Source organism: Nuphar pumila, chromosome 7, assembly GCF_984573655.1.
Source record: "Nuphar pumila chromosome 7, dmNupPumi1.hap1.1, whole genome shotgun sequence".
Classification (NCBI taxonomy): domain Eukaryota; kingdom Viridiplantae; phylum Streptophyta; class Magnoliopsida; order Nymphaeales; family Nymphaeaceae; genus Nuphar; species Nuphar pumila.
The window spans coordinates 36,366,252-36,386,719 of NC_143255.1; the positions used below are offsets into that span (position 1 = coordinate 36,366,252).

Sequence of the window (20,468 nt, forward strand, 5' to 3'; positions counted from 1 at the left end):
TTACTTTTACATGTTAATCTCATATTTTTTCAGTATTTACTTGAGATTTTTTATTTCTTGTTGGTTGTTGCTTCATCAATAAAGATTTTTTTATTTTTTTATAATTTTAGATATTTTTTATAGTTTTTTTAAGTTTTTAAAAAAAAAATTTGAGGCTTACGCCTCGCCTCAGAATTTGGTGGAGCGCCTCGCTACGCCTCAACGCTTTTCACAACACTGCTTTCCACCTATAACCCACTCTTATTCCACTTCTAGCAATTGCCTAGAGGGGCCTTCACCTTTTTGCATCGCCTATCCATACCTACCATATTGCCTACATACAGGGATGCCTTTAGCCTTTTCTTTCTTTAATATGTACTTACAACAATGGTCTCTCTCTCTCTGGTGCAGTGCACCAGCACAATTTTAATGCCTATAGTTTTACATGTAGATCTGCATCTACCTTCAACAAAAAGTACTGATCTGTATTCAAATATTCGAACTTGAAACGGGTCCGACCATATACTTCAGAACGCGATTTGGATCTTATTTTAAGATCCATATCTGGAAATAAAAATATCAGATCCTGATGCAGCCTTCAGAGGGCTGCGACAAGGGCAGTGAAGACACGGCCTCTTGATGCGATCTCCAACCCTCGCATGACCTTGATGGAGGCTGAGAAGGCACGACTGTGTACAATCGTGTGCTGAACAGGCTAAAAACAATAAAGCTCACCCAGACGGTGATGCTGGAACTTATTTGTATTAAATGCCAAATGTCAATAAACAGGTTGCTGATAAAAATTGAAGGAAAAGGCAAACAACGAACAGTAATGGGAAAAGGGAGAAAAGAATGACAGGGAAAAAAAACAAGGCTTCTGAAAAACAAACTGTAGTTATTCTTCCAAAAACTGCCCTCACGCAGCCCTAAGCAGTGCTTTTAAAGATGGCCACTGGATCTGGGTCTCGGATCTGAACCCAGACCCGGACCCAGACCCGAGAAGGCTTCAATTCGGGACTGGATCGGTGCTGAGCCGGGTCTTCCCTTTTCTGGAGTAGGTGCGCGTTATCTTCCTGCATCGAGTCAACTCACCTGGGGTCGGATCCTGCTGCTGGATCCGATCGTCCATTCCAAATGGTGGGTCGGGTTCCCTGGCCGTGCCAGGGTCACATGGTACTGGTACCGCCTGCTCTGCATCAGATCCGGATCAGAGGTCAGGCTGAATCTAATCTGTTTAAGCCGGTACTGGTGCCAAACTTGACGTCTGTCCCTAGTTCAAGCTGTCTAGACTGGAACATTCGGTTTAGCCAAGCCCAGATTATCTTCGCCTTGATCCTGCTTGGGCATCTTAGTATTCCATTACCTTTTGGGAGGCCTATGCCCCATAGAAACTGTCAGACTGAGACTGTCCCTTGGCCCGTATTAGAGAAATTATTGCTGTGCTTGGATTCACCAGCATATCCGAACAAATGAGATAAGTTCAGATTTTATTGCACACTGCTGTATAATATAATATCCCAGTTTATCCTATTTATCCGAAGACTACAAGCACGTACATACACCTGAATTGTAATCAAATTGGTTTCCTATCATGTTTTTCGAAAAAAAAAAATCAAGCATCAGTTTTCATAGACAGGGGGAGGCCCAGCTGGATTGAGAAAATGATTTTCTCTAAAGCCATATTAATATGATTCTACATGTGATGGGACTTAGAATTATAATTGGACCCCAAGGCAAATTTTTTCCAGATTTAGAAGTAAAAAGTGCAAACCACATGCAATCATTCATCTAATTTGATCTGAACAAGCTTATGTTGTCAAGGTAAAATGACTATTGATCAGTTGGACATTCAAACCATACCTCATCATTGAATCCTTAGGGCCATTTGGTAGTTCTGTCACCCGGTGTTTGGAAAACACTGCATTTGCAAGCGACTCTTCAAGTGTCACAGTTAACCCGGTTGACAAGCGCTCCTCAAGTACTAAGCATCACCATCAATCAGATTTCTACATGTTTTCTTTAATCTCTCTCATGGTAATCACTGTAGAACCTGAAAACAGGATTAAAGACTAAGGCCACCACATGCTTGGAAAAAGGAAGTCAGTACTTGATGCATAAAAAGTAGCAGTTCATTACATTAAGTATATTAATTGGTTACCCTTACTGATTGCTTTCAATCTGGCTATTATCTGCAAATATTGTTGGGAAGTGCTATATTTTAACTTTTTTTTCTTCTTGCAGGACGCAAACCAGCACTCAAGGTTTTAATAGGTAAACTCCTTTTATATTGACCTCTTATAGAATTGCATAAAGGTACAATAGTGAAGAGACTCAATGCTTGGCCTCATCTATGATATTAAAGATGGAAGGTATTCACTAATTCGTACAAGTGGAAAAAACTGACACCCATCCCTAAGATAGCGTGCCCAAGCTCTCCCGATCAAGTAAGTCTAGTTACATGGACCCCGAGGGGTTTCCCATGGTCTTGGTGATAGGGAGATATCTCCTTATTCCTAGTTTGAGCCCCATGTGCCAACCGCTTTCAGTAAGCTAATTATGGCAGCTCCTGGGGGGTTAAGGGGTGCTCCACAGGTCTACACAGCGGGAGAGCGACCCTAAGTACGGCAGACAAAGTTCAGCATGACTAGGTCTCGCATTTCGAAGGTGGTTTTCTTGTTCTAACAATGAAAAAAAAACTGTTGAGTTGCAAGCAAGGTCAGGAACTACTCTTTCCAAGCTTGCCTGCTATCAACTGATCTTTGGAACTTGGATCCAGTGGCATGTCATATCACTATATGAGGCTCAACTTGCCAACTGGGGAAAAGTAAACAAATGTCACTGTACAGAACTTGATATGCTCCAATATTTGGTTTATAAATTAGGCACAGTTTGTATGAGTCATGGGCATCTAAGAAGTGAATGAATCAATGACCTAGCGTTGCTGCCTAGGCTGGCCTTTCGTGACCTTTTCAGTCCAAATGGTCACCAAGCCAAATTTCAAATATTGAGTTCCTATCAATAGTATAACCATATGCTTTTACTTGCACAGGTGTTCTGATTACAGTTGCTGGATGCTTACTGACAGCATGTGTAGTTTGTTTCTGTGTTCGATCTACTTCCCATCTAAGATACAAATCCTTGACAACTGCCAAACTTGAAAAGTTCTTGAGTAATTACAAATCACTGACAGCCACTAGATACACTTACAGTGAAATAAAGAGAATGACAAACAAATTTGAGCATAAGCTTGGGCAAGGTGCTTATGGAAGTGTATTCAAGGGAAAGCTGCCTAATGGCACTGCTGTGGCAGTAAAACTATTGAGCAAATCACACAATGAAGGTGAGGAGTTTATCAATGAGGTGGCTACTATTGGCAGGATCCACCATGTTAGCATTGTTCACCTTCTTGGCTTCTGCGTTGAAGGATCTCAAAGGGCTCTTATATATGAATATATGCCAAATGGTTCACTTGATAAGTTCATTTGCACTCATAAAACCACACAACATGATCGCTTAGCTTGGGAGAAGTTGTACAACATAGCTCTAAGCATCGCCCGAGGAATTGAATATCTTCACCAAGGATGTGATCAAAGAATCATTCATTTTGACATCAAGCCCCATAACATTCTACTGGACAATGATTTTAAACCAAAAATTTCTGATTTTGGGCTAGCAAAATTGTACTGTAAAGACCAAAGTATTGTTTCCATTACAGAAGGCAAAGGTACAGTTGGTTATATTGCACCAGAGGTATTCTATGGAAACTCTAGACATGTCTCACATAAATCAGATGTTTATAGTTTTGGGATGCTATTAATAGCAATGGTGGGATTGAAGGAGAAAGTAGGTTCCAGTGGTAGCAATTCAAGCGATGTCTATTTGCCTCAGTGGATTTATGATCGCCTTTGCCATAATAGAGAAATTAAAGTTGACGTTAGCAGAGGAGATGAGGAAATTATTAGGAAGATAACCACTATAGCTTTATGGTGCATTCAGTGGAATCCGACTGATAGACCTTCCATGAAAAGAGTTGTTAGCATGTTCGAAAGTGACTTTGCAGACTCGGAAATGCCACCCAATCGATTCTTCCCTGCAACTCAAACAGAACTTATAAACAATGGTTTCAACTCTTCAAGTTTATCAGAATGATTGAAAATATTATACAAGAGCTTTTTTTTTTGTTTTTCCTTTTTGGATTGAAGATACTGCATAAAGGAGTTCAAGAGGCTATATGTACTAACGGTTTAAGCTCTCTCACAAGTAGTGAAGAAGATGTAAGCTAATGACATCTGCATTTTGTTGAACACGATCTATGCATTCCATGCCACCTGTATGGAGCAATGTTTGTAAGTTTTTATGATCTTGTAATGTTGAAGTTAAAGAGTTCACGTTCTAGAAAAACCATTGACATATTTTGCCTTCGTAGAGGAAGAGTAGTTTGAAGTACAAAAAGACTAAGATGTGTCTCAATTAAATACTAAATCTTAAGGGCGTTTATTGGATAACACTAGTGATGTTTGATTGTCTAGTGAACGATAAACAATGGGTCGGTTCCTTTTATGGCATTCATCAGAAAAGATGAACTTTTATGCCATTCAGACTCTTGGGTTATCTAGAATGAAGAAGTTATAGAGTGCAATGGAAACGTGACACAGATCCACCACAACTTCTCCGTGAAGCGTGTAGAGTACCTCGACAAGAATATCACGATGAGCTACCCTGCTTCGTTCAAGCAGGAATTTTGTGCTGCGCCTTACAGCTTGACTACTTCGTTCCTCAACCGATTAGGCGGCCATTTCAGACTCTTGGGTTCCCGCATCACCATCTTCAAGTGCAGGCCTGGCTATAATGGTTCTGTGGATGGTGCTACGCCATTCAAGGGGGGTGAATGTGGTGATGGCTCTCTTCTTTACTACTAGAACAGTGCGAAGGGAAGCATTGATGGTGCTGAAATTGGGTGCCCGGGGTATGAAGTTCCTTCTGGAGTAGTCGGGAACTCTGATGGGTTAAGCTTGTCTCAAGTATTTGATGGTGATTTCGTATTTCATTGGGAACTCGATTTTGATTGCTTCAAGTGCTCAGAGGAGGGGCAACGCTGTGGCTTCGATGGTGATCGCCCTGTTTGTTAGTGCAGAGATGGACCAATAGCTCGGAAATGCAGGGGTAATAGATAGACGAACTCTAATCTCTGCTTTAAATTCTACCATACGGAACAAGATCCCACAGTGGGAACAATAGGGTATGTTTGATCGCTTTTCCAATAAATGTCCTTTGTTTGATGGGGAAGAATGAAGAAGAAGAAACCCTAATCAATGGAAGAAAACTTAATAAAAAAGAAGAAACCTAATCAAGAAGAGAACCCTAATCAATAAATTCAAACAAAAACTCCTAATCTAAGAAAACCCTTAAGTATGAAAACCTAAAAATGCCTTAAAAAGAAATTTGATTGAAACCGAAATAAAAGAAGAAAAAAGAAAGAAGAAAGAAAAAGAAAGAAAATGGAAAACCTCGCCGGCGGTGTCATCGACCTCGCATCACCTCGCTAGACTCTCGACGACGGCCTCATCCCCAGTGTCGGTAACCCCGGCACCGGTGACCCCCTGGCTGCCAAGGAGAGAGAGAGAGAGAGAGTCGGGGGACCCTTACCCCTATATATATATATATATATATATATATTTTTTTTTAAACGTGTTCTCCGCCCTTTTCTTTTTGTAACAGGAAGGGTATTAAAAAAGACAAGGTTTTTAAGGATTGGGTGGACGCTGTTTCGAGCGTCTGCCGCATCCAACGTCACCGTCCCCGACGTCCATTTCGGGCTGGGAACAGTGATTCAAACATACCCGTAGAGAACTCGAAGTGGATAGCCTTTAAAGATACAGGCATGGAATGCAGCTGTATTTCAAATATTGCCAATATTTTGAAAAACACATGACAATAAATTCGTGATGAAATCTGTGGTTTTTGCGTTGCACCCTCTAGTTGTGTCGAGTACTGCACTCAAACGCTGGACTTTCCCAGGTTGAGTGCCTTAAATTTTTCATATGAATGGTCTCTGCAAAGGAGAGTTTCGTTGCTTGATGTTCAGACGGGGGTTAGTCTTACATATGTAGGATAGAAAAGTGACCAAGTTGGAATTAGCCTGGCTCAGGCCAAGTTGATACAAGTACACATGGTGAATCTGAGGTCAATCTGGAGGCTTCAATTGGCTAGTAAAGTTTCTCTGTTAAAAAGCTTACTCTGAATTTTTCTATTGTCTAAGACCCACATTAATTAAGGGCTGGGGCTGCTCTGCCAAGTCTCTAACCAAGAATGTCAAGCCCTTGTAGGCCCAATCCGTGCCTAACATGGCCAGCTCTCTGCCCCTAAACATCGGTTAATAGGGAGTGGCATTACCACCGAACCATGATCTTGTGTTAACTTTTATTGGCAGTTTAATAGATTTTAGATCTAATTGCTTGCAACTTTTTAAGGTTCTTAAATCATGGCAGCTTTGTTTCTTATAATGTCATATCCTTATTATCATTCTATTGTTTAAAAATACATGCTATGCGGTTTGCTTCACTTATCAGGCCCTGTTTTGGTTGCAGCTCGCCATTGGAAGACCGGACTCATCATAATAATAGGTAAAAACTTCATCCTCTGATCTTGTTAATCTAGACAAACAAAGCTAAAGAATGCCAGAGCCAAGAAATCTAGGCAGAAAGCAAAGGGTTAGGGACCTTAGTTGCAGTTTTTCATCAGGATGAATGGACGATGGATGGCAACCAGGGAGAATGTTGAATCACCCATATCCTTGACAGGAAGAGTTTTCAATAACATACAAGGTGTGAAAGCTCTTGGTTTAATGCCAATCATTTTAAATTATGTTGTTTTGATATATATATATATATATATATATATACTGTAAACCGAAATACTCATCAAAGGTATTTAGGTACTTTCATTATAATAGGCATCATCCCAAGGCCTGACAACCCTTTTTTATCTCTTTTTTATTTTTTATTTTCTTTCATTCTTTTTTCTGTTTTTTAAAGTTACTTTTTGTTCATTGGGAGCAGCAGTCAGAATTCTGACCGTTGGGAGCCGCCCAACAGTTACATTGGGCTGCTCCAAGGGCTCCCTCTTGTTGGCCTTAAGGCCTTGTATCTCTTGCATGTGTATCGGATTCAATCCACTTCATTACAAATCAGGATCAGTGAATCCCTGGGAGCCACCTCAAGTCAGTCTTCAGAACTTATTCAATTTGTCATATTTACTAAACGGAAATTTTAAGCTTCATCCAGTTGTAGACTTTGGTAGTTCTTGGCAAATGTCACTGTACAGAATTTGATATGCTCCAATATTTGGTTTATAAATTAGGCACAGGTTGTATGAGTCATGGGCATCTAAGAAGTGAATGAATCAATGATCTAGCGTTGCTGCCTGGGCTGGCCTTTCGCGACCTTTTCAGTCCAAATGGTCACCAAGCCAAATTTCAAATATTGAGTTCCTATCAATAGTATAACCATATGCTTTTACTTGCACAGGTGTTCTGAGTACAGTTGCTGGATTCTTACTGACAGCAAGTGTAGTTTGTTTCTGCGTTCGATCTACTTCCCATCGAAGATACAAATCCTTGACAACTGCCAAACTTGAAAAGTTCTTGAGTAATTACAAATCCCTGACAGCCACTAGATACACTTACAGTGAAATAAAGAGAATGACAAACAAATTTGAGCATAAGCTTGGGCAAGGTGCTTATGGAAGTGTATTCAAGGGAAAGCTGCCTAATGGCACTGCTGTGGCAGTAAAACTATTGAGCAAATTACACAATGAAGGTGAGGAGTTTATCAATGAGGTGGCTACTATTGGCAGGATCCACCATGTTGGCATTGTTCGCCTTCTTCGCTTCTGCGTTGAAGGATCTCAAAGGGCTCTTATATATGAATATATGCCAAATGGTTCACTTGATAAGTTCATTTGCACTAATAAAACTAGGGGTGGCAAAATTTGACACGACCAGCCAACCCGCTTCTTAGCTGGGTTCGGGTTTGGCTTAAACGGGTTCTTGTCGTAAACAGGTCGATCCGCCTAACCCGTTTATTAAACGGGTCGGGTTCGTGTTAGGGGTATGCCAACCCGTTTGACCCGTTTAATAAACGGGTTAGGCGGGCAGGTCAACCCGTTTACACGAACCCTGGTGTGGGCTGTGGGCAAGGTGAAGAGGGAGGCAGACCGGCTCGAGAGTGAGCTTTACAAGATAAGATAAGGTCTGGCTCCTCTTTAATAGACTTATTTGGTTTACCAGATAAGATAACGGTGTAAGATCTTTTAAACTGCCAATGACATTTGAGCTGGATCTGACTTATTTTGACCTCGAACCGTCTTTGATCTCAGATTTGGATCCTTCATCATATTCAAAATAGGTTGGAAAGAATTTCACACGCCTAATTTGGTTATTAGAGAATCAAACTGTCTTCTTGGTAAGGCTTTCGTAAGAACATTTGCCAGTTGATTTGTAGAGTTGATGTATCTTGTAATAAGAGCACCAACGACAACTTTTTTCCTGACAAAGTGATAGTCTATTTCCAATGTTTTGTTTTTGAGTGAAGCACAGGTTTGATCATGGTGTGAAGAGCAGACATATTATTACAAAATAAATTTGGGGGTTGAGGCAGATAAACTCCAATGTCCCCGAGTATGAATAGTATCCATGTGAGTTCAACACTTGCAGCAGATAACCCTATATTCGGCTTTGGCACTTGATCTTGCAACCGTGGGTTGCTTTTTGGCATTCTAGAACATATAATTATTCTAAAAAAAAAAAGTAAGCCTTATAAGACATTTAATAAAAACAAGTTCAATGATAATTAAAAATTTTATTTATTTTTTTTATAAAAATAATATATATATATAACATACAAACCGGGTCAAGATTTCTCTTGAATTCAAGCTACACAACGATCATGAATCTTTCACAAAGCATGAACTCGAACCAAAGAATCCCAAGACCTAAAAGAGGCAAAATGCCAAGAAGAAATTCTTGGCTCTGTCACCGTATAATAAAATGGCAAAAAATGCAAAAACAATGCCACTAATGGCCTACAACATTACAACAACAACAACAACAACAACAACAACAACAACTACGCCTTCATCCCAAAACAATTGAGGTCGGCGATATGAACCAACAAAGAAAATCATTCTGGGTCTTCCACATGAATCCTTCTCCTCCATTCATTTCTATCCAATGCCATGTCCTCGGTGAGGTTCAAAGAATTCATATCCTTTCCTATCACCTCCATCCATGTCTTCCTAGGCCTACCCCGACCTCTTTTAACTAATATATTTTCCCATTTCTCCATCCTTCTAACTGGAGCATCATTAGGCCTTCGTCGAATATGTCCAAACCACCGTAAAATATATATGTAGATATACAATATATATATATATGTGTGTGTGTGTGTGTGTGTGTGAAAATACATATATATACATGTACAACTTAACAATAAACATGTTATTTTCTTAATTTTGTTATTTTATATAATTTTTTTAAAAATTTAAGCCTGAGATTTTCTTGAGAATTATCTACCTAACCTATAATATCGTGACAAATTGCCTTTGCCAAGATATAGTTGAGCTTAATATTTGTGGTTATGTTCTTAATAAATGATCAAATATAGAACATGAATACAAAGAGAAAGCAGAAAAGAGCATCTATTCTAATTATATATTTTGTTTATATTATTACCTTAAGTTCTAAAGTAAGCTCATTTACAACAATAACAAATGATGATAAGATGTGACATTTTCATGCAGAATCAATAGCTTTTTAGCTATTCAAGGCTAAGAGCATTGCTCGGGGTGTAAGTTGACACATCAACTTGGGTATCAAAGTGTTTCAATAAACATTATGAAGGAAATGTTTCAACAACATAACCATTATCTTCTATCATATGATAAATTACCTTGATGCCCAGCTATACATTGATGCAACTCCAATCGTGCAATTACCAATATGAAGGTTTAATTCAACACCATCTAATAGGTTGTCATATGGACATAAACATACATACTTGGTAATTTATGAGTTTTGTAAAACTAGAAACGGGGGACAACCATGCAATATATACTCACACACACATACATGACAATATTTATATTATGCAATTCAAAATTCTTAGTCTAAAGAAATGAAGCATGAATATCATAAGTGAAAATTCTTGGACAACAATTTTAAATCATTATGATTAAAAGTGTTAAATAATAAATCTAAGTTGAAAACTTGAATATAATGTAACCAATACAAAGTAAACAACTAAAATCATAAAAAGAAATTGAAAAAGTTAAGGACACAATTTTGACTATGTTTGAAATAGTTGATTGCATCATGAAGAGTCATATTGTGTCTATGTCATGAAAGGTGTCATGTCTTATCGAAAATGGACACTCATGTCAAGTGAAGTGCCTAAATAACATAGTTTGTAAAAATCTTATACATTACAAGTCGTAATTGGAAGGAAACAAAGGTTCTCCGAATATTTTCATCAAAAATCAGGTTCTCAAATCAATAGTACCATGAATATATCTTAAAATCCTTTTTACTATTTGAAATTGAAAGTTGTTGGGATTTTGCATGAACTGACTAACATAATTAACACTCTATGAGATGTCTAGATGAGTAATGATAAAATATTGTAAGCTCCCAACTAAGCTTCTACAGAATGTGGGATTTGGATACATCATATCACCATCCGAACTATGTTTAAGGTTTAGAGACATTGGGGTATGAACAGGCCATGCAAAGCACATTCGAGCTCTTTCCAACAACTCATATGCATAACGTCGTTGGTTGAAAAACAGTATTGCAGAAAATTTATGAACCTTTATACCCCAAAAGTGAAGATATCTAGTTTAAGTTTATAAAAATAATTATTTTTATGTTTGTCAACAAAATTGTGTGGTTGCTTGAGAAACACTTTCATTTAAAAAACCATGTAAAAAGACATTTTTTACATCCAATTGCCTTATATCCCAGTTGTGAACAAGCGCAATACTTAAAACAATATGGGTTATAGTTGGTTTAATGATAGAAGAAAATGTTTCAAGAAAGTCAATCACTGGATCTTGGTGAAAACCCTTAGCAACTAATCACACTTTTAGACATTCTACAGTGCCATCACTCTTGAGTTTGGTCTTGTATACCCATTTGCTACCAACCACATTCATGTGCCTCTGCCTAGGAACTAATTCTCAAGTATCATTATCATATAGAGCTTTCATATCCTCTTCCATAGCCTTGAGCGACACTGAATGTTTTAAAGAAGTTTGGAGAGTTCTTGGTTTAGAGACAATAGACAAAGTCAGCAACTATTTCAGATTTGGTTTAATAATACCATCTTTCATCCTTGTAATCATAGGATGACTATTTTGAGAAATGATAGCTCCCTCATTGTTTAGAGGGCTGCTATTGTCCTGACTATGCTCTTCGCTGAGTCCTAGACTTGTAGGACTTTGATGTTCATGACTGTTTTGAGAACTGATAGCACCCTCATTGTTTAGAGGGTTGTTATCATCCTGACTATGTGCTTCACTGAGTCCTAGACTTGTAGGACTTTGATGTTCGACTATAAGTGTTTCATTACACTCATCACGATGGACCACCTCAAAGATATTTGGATCATTAATTGCTGACCTCAATCGGACATCATCTAAGAGTCCACTCAAGTTTATTTAACATTTGCCAAGAAATTTATCATCATTCCACTCTTTGAAATTAAAAATTTTATCATTATTTTCAACTGAAAAAATAAGTTTTCATGTTTACTATCGGGAAAAATGCTTTCATAAAAAATCACATGCTGGGACATATAAATCCACATTATTAGAGGATACAAACATCTATATCCTTTATGTTGTTCACTGTACTCAACGAAAACACACGATAAATATTTTGGCTCAAATTTATGTGTTGTATTACTGAAGGAAAGGAAAACATCTACTGCCAAAAATTCTTAAACAATTGAAATCAAGTTTTTTTCTAAGCAAAAAATCAAATGGTGATTTCATTTTCATTATAGATGTAGGCAGTCAGTTTATGAGCCAAAGAGCTATAGAGAAGGCTTCTTCCCATAACCAAGTTGGTACATGAGCGTGGAACATCATATTTAGTCCCAGCTCGCTTATGGTTCGATGTCTACACTCAACTAAATCATTCTGTTCTGGCATTTTAGGGCAAGCCTTATGATGTAGAATGCCATTGTTCTTCAAATATGCCTGGAGTTCTTTACTGTTATATTCACCACTTTCATCGCTTTGTAAAATTTTTATTTCTTCACCAAATTGAGTCTGAACCATTTTATGAAATTCCGTAAATTTTGAACATAACTTAAACTTAAACTTCAAGGGAAAAAACCGTATGAATTGAGTATACTCATCTATAAAATAACATAAAACTTAAATTTTTGATATGACGCTATGGGTGCCAGTCTCCATAAATTTGTATGAATTTTTCCAAACATTTTATTGCAATGTTCATCCACAGGTAAGAAAGAAAGTTTACTCATCTTACCAAGTTGACAACTTGAACAAAATGAAAATTTTAAAGAGCTCTGCCTCATATCAATGTCATTATTGCTACTAAAAAAATCAACTACTTGCTTGTGAGCATACCCTAATATAGCATGCCACACTTTATTATCTCTAGATTTGCATCTAGATGAAAATAAAACTTCATTTATTCTTTGCTGCAATCTATAAAGTTCTCTCAATCTACTCTGTTATTGGCGTAAGTTTTATGAAATAAAATTTTAAAAGATATTTTTGGTGAAAATGATTTATGCAAGCTAGACACCAAATAATAAAATCGGCTCACACTAGGGTGAGATTCGAGTCGAACTCAGGGAACAGGAGAAAACTTTGTATTTCATGGAAATCTACTCTTTATTGCCTTGAAAAATAAAAATACTTAATTAATCTATGTGAATGAGTGCGACCCTCTGCGGAGGGCTTAAACAAATAATAAAAGAATAATTAAATAGACTTATTACAAACCCAAATTAATGAATTAAATAACCCTAATCTAAAAGAAAAGAGAAAAAAAAGTTTTCAGTGCATGAGCTTCTAGTCCCTCCTTTCTTCTTCTATGCTTTTGTTGGTTTTCTTTCTTCTGAGGGCTCCCTAAGGGGCTCAAAGGGGCCTTTTGAGAACCTCAGAGGGTTCTTTTTGGCTCGTTTGAGAGCTCACCACACATTTAATTGCTTTTCTGCAAAACAAAATCACAAAATAAGAACAAAACACAGAGAAACCGAACAAAAATCAAATGTTAGTTTAGGCAAAAATCACAAAAACAAGAATATAACCAACCTATAACAACTAATTACATGTAACTACTTCACTAAAAGACAAAATAGTAAAACTAACTAACTAACAATCAAGAAACGAATCAACTACTAACAAATTATGAAACTAACAATCAAACTAACTACTTAACACTAAGAATCAATGTAACTAAATGAAAACAAACTAAACAAATTAATCAACTAATTAACAAGAAAGAAAATAACTAATGTAACAAACTAAGAACACATTAAGTAAAAGACAAAAAAAGACAATGAATCCAACAAGAACTATATTCACTCAAAATTTCCAGAATTAATCAATAAAACTGTAAAGTAAAAATTAACCTAAGCTATTCAATAATCAAATGAAATAAGCAAAAATCGGCTATCTATTCATTTAACTAAAAATGCATGATAAATAATAAATAAATAAATAAATCTAAAGTGGTTAACGTGAATTGAATCTGATCTAAACTAACTAAAATTAATTAAGAATTACTCTAAGCAAAATGTGATTAACAAAATATTCTACACTATAAAAAAAATCATAATTAAGAAAGAACAAAAATCAACGAAACATAAAAAAATCTAATTGAAAATGATAATTATGATTAACACTATTTTCTAAACTAAATAAAAGAAATACATTCTGGAATTAAACTAACATGAATAACTGATAAAGAACAACAAATCACATGCTCTATCAAAATTGGTTGAATTAAAAGATCTAATTATTCTAATCTACTTTAACTATCAATTATCTAGATTGACAATAATTTAAGTAAAAACTAATTAACACAATTAAATTTACTAAACTTATATAAGAATGTGATCTAACTGAATATAAATTCACCTAATGAATGTAAATACATAAAAAAAATCTAATAATCAAATATTGAAAAGAATCGAAACTAAGACAAGAAACCCTAATTGGCTAACATGATTAAATCTAAACTAAATTAAACTAATTTATGTCTAATAGAAGTAACTAATTAATTCTGATAAAAACAACAGCTGACATGAATTTAAAATTCTGAACTAACTATATAAAAAATACTACTATCTAACTCAACACACACATCGAGAAAAATGGCTACACTAAACTATTTTATATAGTTTTTCTTTTTATATTTTTAGATATTAAAAATAAAACTAATCTAGTCTATATGCACTAAATATGCAATGATATGAGATATATATGCAGGAACTAAAACTATGAAACTATAGGGAGAGGGGGGAGAAAAAATGTACCTTCTGATCTATTTTCGACAGAGGGGTTGAGAAGAAGAAAGTGGCCTTATCTTTGAGCTGCACTTGCCTCCGTCGATAGGGGGTAAGAAGAACTGGTGTCAGAGAAAGGTTAGAAGCGAGACAAAAATGGGAGAGAAAGGAAGAGATCGAGGAAGAACTGATTGAGAACGAGAAAGAGGGGGAAGCGAAGAAAAAAGGGAGAAGAGGCCTGCATTTTCTCAAGAAGCAAAAACGTGTTCCATGGCTGCAAACATACTATTTATACTAAAAAATTAGGTTACACATTTTTTCAGAAAACTCTAATTAATTTTCAAAAATTTGAAAATAGTACTTTTGAGAAAAACATGTTTCACAAAAAGGACTCTTCTAAACCGAATGAAATACTAATTAAACACTTCTAAACTAATTAGACTAAGAATTAAAAAGTTCTAAACAAAGCTAAACACTCTGAAAAATGCAGGGAAGAGATTGAAATATGTGATTTTTTTTATTTCAAAGCAGTTTCTTAAAAACACTATTAAGAATAAGTTTTTAATGCAATTTTCTATGAGATCATGCATAAAATTGTATGAATAAGATGCAAAATATATGCATGATCAAATTCTCCCATGTTAATCGTTTGCTAGTGCTCGAGCAAACTGAACCAGAATAATAAAACAAAAGCAAACTAACAAAGAAAAAACCTAACTCACTTTTGTAGGAATCACGATTGTATTTAGCATATGCAACAAGCACTTTAAACCCCTGGGTTACCCCAGTGGATGAGTAAGGTCTCGTGCGGGTTTGCAGTGATGCTACCCACAAACGTCTTTGTCATGCATGCATAAAAATTTAACTTCAAAAAGTATTAGGCAATTAAAGAGTTTATTTTCGTAAATATTTCATACCATTACATTATCAAAATATAATTAGAGTCTTTTATAGGCCACCACAGAATAAAAGTCTTTTCTTTTACTTTTCTAAATTTCATAATCATTTATTCTTTATTCTCAGAAAATCAAATATATATATGTCATTATTTACTTATCCTCACTCATATATTTTCTGCACATGTTTTCTCAATACTTATTCCTAAGCAGTGAACTTAATCCTTTTGCGCTTGACTTTTCTTTCTTTTTCTTTTTCAATTTTTTTATATATTTTTTCTTTTCTTTTTGTTGAGCACTATGTCAAATTTCCAATTTTTGTGACCCGTGTATCGAGATTTGGGTCAGTGACTCTCAGGCCAGACGACCTTAGGGCACCATATACAAAGTATCCTTCAAACTCAATTGCTCGAGTCGCTAGACCTTTCATTTTAATAGTTTTACGTATAGCTTGCTTTTTGTCATCTGTAATGTCAATATCTATTAGGCTCTCCATAAAGTTCACGTAATGGGCTTTCGGGCTGGTGGCTCTCAAACCAAAGGGCTTTAGGGCACCAGGTGTAAACATCCCTCATGCTTTACTTGCTCGAACCAAATAAGTCACATATATCAACTTAGACAAAGAAGTGATTTCCTTCGTTATCCTTTTCGACATGGGAATTAACCACTTCAACTTATGTCTGAGCCTAGCTACTAGGGAATACAAAGAGGTCAAACAACTAAACGTATGCTCTTTTTTACTTTTTGAGCTCTTATTTTCAATGTTGTTTATTTGCTTAGTTTTTCAAAAATAAATTATGCATATTCATACTTGTGATTCAAAATAAACTCTAACATGCATCTATCGATATTTCTTTGAAATCCACATAAATAACCATGTTTTTCTAGATTAGTGTCTAAATATTTTTTTTCGTGAGACTTAAAAATTCTCTAAAAACATTAGATTATGTAAAGCATTCATATAAGGTCAAACTCATTCCTTAAAAGCCTATTTTTTATAAGTTTTCATCAATGTAAATACATGAACAAAAAAAAATAGGTATGCAAACTACACCCCCCCATGCTTGAATGACACTGTCCTCAGTGACACTCCTCCATGCTTACATAAAACTAGATGAATGCACACTATGGAACAAAAGACATGCAAGTAAGGGAGTAAAAGTCACCGGATCCGTGCTATGAAATTTGTCTGATTACCTGTAACTCATAAACCATATTCAAACAGAATGAAATATATACATGATTTGTCATACATGCTCATGAAACAAAAAGAGGCAGAACTATTGGATTACTAAAATTAGAACAGTATGGGTTGACTCCCATAAAGCGTTAAATTTTACGTCATCAGCCATCTCTGGTGACCCTTCATGTACATGGTTTGGTGAATATCACCTACATCTACGATAAAGGTTGTCACTTTATCTCTCATACTTGAGAGAGAGAGAGAGTCCAACAAGTGTTCTTTATATTGTTTGGTTACACTAAAATTATTTTTGAGCTTTTTACTTTTATCTACTCTTACATTAAGGGGAGACTTCTCCTCATATTCGGTACAACTCATCACATTCAAATATACTGGTCGATCTTACAACTGAGTCTTCTAGAGATAACATTTTAAAAGACTCATTTGATTTACCAGATAAGATAACATCTCTGGCTTGTCTTTAACAGACTTAATTGATTTACCAAATAAGATAACGTCTGGCTGCTCATTTGGTGTAACATTTTTTGAACTGCCAAAATGACATTTGAGCTGCATCCAACTTCTTTTGACCTGGACCCATCTTTGATCTCAGATTCGGATCCTTCATCAGATTGGATCTGCTGTCGTCTATCACAAGGACCCCCTCCACTGCACAAAACCCCTTGGGACTGACCTCAAAACTTTTGCAGACGAGGCCTTATAATTGTGAGATGGGATCAGGTCAGAGTGTGCTCTGGTGTTCCGTTGTAGCACCTCCAGAGGTTGTTGATCTCAAGATGAACGGCATCTTAAAACCTATTCGAATGGGACGCCCATCATTTGGATGAGCCCCACTTTTTTTTTCTGATGCCATTCATATTTCAAATGGACAACATCAGAATGTTTAAAATAAACTGTTCACAATGAGCTTATTCACTGTTTAATGAGTGTCAATCATTTTTAAGATGAACCACATCCAAGGCATCTGTGACTGACGTGAACCTCTCTCTATATATATCACATGGGTGGTCGCTTGGGGTGTCAATGGGTCGGATCTGGTTCAGACACGGGTGAGTCCAAACTCAAACTTGACTTTAACGTGCGGGGGTACTGGTTTGAACCCAGGTCTGATTGGGTCCACCATAAAAAAAAAACTATATATATACTTGGTCCTATAAGGATTGCATCATCCAAACCCGGTCCATACCTGGTAGAATAACACTTTCTATCTATTTTATATTGAAAAAATCAAGGGTTTTAATTGCAATTCTGGTCGGACTCGGACCTCGTATGAAATTTCATAAACCATACATAATTAATCTGATCCTTTAGGTCCAACCCAATTTCTAATTGAACTTACTTCTTTATCACCAAACCTTAACTCTGTAAGGTTTGGTATGGGTAGGTCCTGGTCAACCCTGAGTCATCGACAACCCTAGTGGTTGCACACACAAGTTAAGGCTCTATATGGAGACTGACTCTTGGGGATGAAAAGGAGGATTTGTGAATGGTCATGGATATAGCAAATCCTTAGAGTCATTTGGGATCTCTCTTTAGAATCCATTAAGCTATTCCCACATGATGTTTGGGATGCAGTTTTTACATTGGAAAGATTTCTAATCTATCTGTATGGTTTGGTTTGCGGTCAATGTCAAATTGTATCTGTATTTTTAGGCATCAATACCAGATATGAATCCAAAACCCAACTAGACCCAATGTATTGAGTTGATTTCAAATATGGTTTATTCGACCTTAATTTGGATATCACATTTCAAAATTCAAATCGAGTCCTTTATAATGATGATATCCCAATCTATGTTTATTTTTTTACCCCCAGATTTCATACCCAAATTGAACGTGTAAAGAGGGAAAGTAGAAGTCAGTCAAGAGAGTGTTGTCTTTTTCTTGATGGTTTCACTCGATCGATCGAGAGAGAGAGAGAGAGAGAGAGAGAGAGAGAGAGAGAGAGAGAGAGAAAATTAAGACTGGGTCCTTGAAGGAGGAGATAAGTGTTCAAAGTAGGGCATATTCAGAAGCAGCGATTGTCATAGTAAAAGGAAAAAAGTGAACGACCCGGTCAATGAGTCGTTTCCAATGGGGCAAGTTGACAAGTGAAGCTTCTGAACTGTGTTGGTATCTGCAAGTCAATGGCTTAGCCTAACCAAGAAGATTCTTTATGATCGATCCCTTCTTCTCCTTCTCACTCGTTCAATCCCCCACCACCCCAAGACTATCCTCCTCATTTCTGTTCACTAGGAAAGAAAAAGAAACACAAGGTGTCTACCATGACTCTTCGCCACCTCGTCCTCCTCCTCCTCTTCCTCTACTTGTGCAGCGCCTCCTCTGCCTCCCTCTCCGATTACTGCCCGGAATACGAGTGTGGGAACATCTCGATCAAGTACCCTTTCTACCTCACAAACGCTGAGCAGCCCTTCTTCTTCTGTGGGTACCAAGACTTCGGAATCTACTGCAACCACAGCACCAAAACGCCCATCTTCACCCTCCACAGCGACAAGTACGTGGTGAAGAACATCAACTACAGCACAAACCAGCTATCTCTCGTGGACACAGACATCCACGCCCGCGATTGCCCCGCACCGCGCCACAATGTCACCCTTAACTCCACCTCCCCTCTCCATTTCCACCCCGGGAACATCAACTTAACCTTCCTCCTCGATTGCTCCAACGACTACGCACCACCGCCTTCTCGGAGTGCGGATAAAAGTGTCCCTCCCATAACTTGTTTGACTTCCTCAGCTAACAAGAAGTCCTACGTTTTGCCCACCGATATTCCCATTAGCTCCGCTTGTCCCTCTGCCTGCGACCGTTCTGTGGTAGTTCCCTACAACGGTGCCATGGGGAAGCAACCCAACAGCAAACAGCCCGACAGCTTCCCGCCGGAGGTGAAGGCAGGGTTCATTTTGGACTTGGTCAACGCGCCCCAATGCTACGACTGTGAGGCGTCCAAAGGGTTCTGCGGCTACAACGTCACCGATCAAGGCCAGGGCTTCGGTTGCTTCTGCGAGGATGGTGCCCACGATCGAGACTGCAACTATCGCAATGTTCCAGGTATACGCGTTCCTTCCTTCTAATTGCTTCCCTCTTTTGTTCCTGGGCCTTAAATCAAATATTGGCTTCTTCTTCTTCTTCTTCTTCTTCATTTTTGTCCCTCGGGAATTGCCAGGACTTGGAGTTTCAGTTAAATTTGGAACTCTGTTTCCTCTTTCGAAAATTTTTGCTTGGAATTCAGAGGTAATGGGACTTTGAATTTCTTTGGGGATTTAGGAGTTTCTCTTTAAACATGAGCTTGTTTAGTCGGATTAGGAGAGGAGAAGATCCGACCACTTGACTGAATCTGTTCTAGTTTGTTTGTGATTTTACATCTGAGCCCGGGTTTGAACCCGAATCTAACAAAGAAACTGACCAGATATATGCGACTCTAATTGCATGCAAGTCTTGATTGGATTAGATCATATCCAGTTCCAAATCTGAGTCTGGAATCCAATTAGGTTGCACCCATTTACATCCTTTACATCTCGAAGCCTATAAGCATAGGACCACGATTATGTCTTAAAAGGTATATATTCAATACAATCGATTGTAGGTACAATTTAGTTGAAATCTGATGATGCAAGTCATTTTGGCTAAATCTAACCTGATACAGACATACTATTCAATATGGTTGATTTAGTGGGAATCAACCATTGGATCATGTTTTTTCAATGAAAAATCATGTTTGTTTGACCCGTGAAAGTATCGTGCATTGTAAGTTATTGATTTTTGAATCATGAAATAAACCTATACACATGTCAGATTTTGGCAATTCAAAAGCTGGTTCTCACTAAAACAGACACGAAGAAAACATCTGCG

The 20,468-nt window shown here is 37.2% G+C and overlaps 3 protein-coding genes across 3 annotated transcripts in view; all 3 read left to right on the forward strand.

Annotated features, from left to right (window-relative positions):
* The window catches only part of LOC149831917 (LEAF RUST 10 DISEASE-RESISTANCE LOCUS RECEPTOR-LIKE PROTEIN KINASE-like 2.1), a 28,694-nt gene extending 24,314 nt beyond the window's left edge, over positions 1 to 4,380 (forward strand). Inside the window, exons 2-3 of the mRNA XM_090013112.1 lie at positions 2,221 to 2,250; positions 3,029 to 4,380. Coding sequence (XP_089869238.1) covers positions 2,221 to 2,250; positions 3,029 to 4,128 — 1,130 coding nt within the window. The 3' untranslated portion in view covers positions 4,129 to 4,380. The remainder of the gene's footprint in view (positions 1 to 2,220; positions 2,251 to 3,028) is intronic.
* On the forward strand, positions 4,320 to 7,972 carry LOC149831919 (rust resistance kinase Lr10-like). Its single transcript, XM_090013114.1, has 3 exons — positions 4,320 to 4,325; positions 4,596 to 4,863; positions 7,506 to 7,972. The coding sequence occupies exons 1-3, from the start codon at positions 4,320 to 4,322 to the stop codon at positions 7,970 to 7,972; spliced, it is 741 nt and encodes a 246-aa protein (XP_089869240.1).
* Positions 7,973 to 18,883: 10,911 nt separating this feature from the next.
* LOC149831920 (LEAF RUST 10 DISEASE-RESISTANCE LOCUS RECEPTOR-LIKE PROTEIN KINASE-like 1.2) lies at positions 18,884 to 19,690 on the forward strand. The gene has a single exon (XM_090013115.1). It carries the CDS (start codon positions 18,884 to 18,886, stop codon positions 19,688 to 19,690), a length of 807 nt encoding a protein of 268 aa, XP_089869241.1.
* The last annotated feature ends 778 nt before the right edge of the window (positions 19,691 to 20,468 follow it).

Bases quoted from the DNA above. Each gene is read 5' to 3' on its own strand.
- LOC149831919 (XM_090013114.1), top strand. The intron at 4,864-7,505 runs GTGAATGTGGTG...TTACTTGCACAG, and splicing joins TGCTACGCCATTCAAGGGGG to GTGTTCTGAGTACAGTTGCT.
- LOC149831920 (XM_090013115.1), top strand. From the start codon at position 18,884: ATGACTCTTCGCCACCTCGTCCTCCTCCTCCTCTTCCTCTACTTGTGC.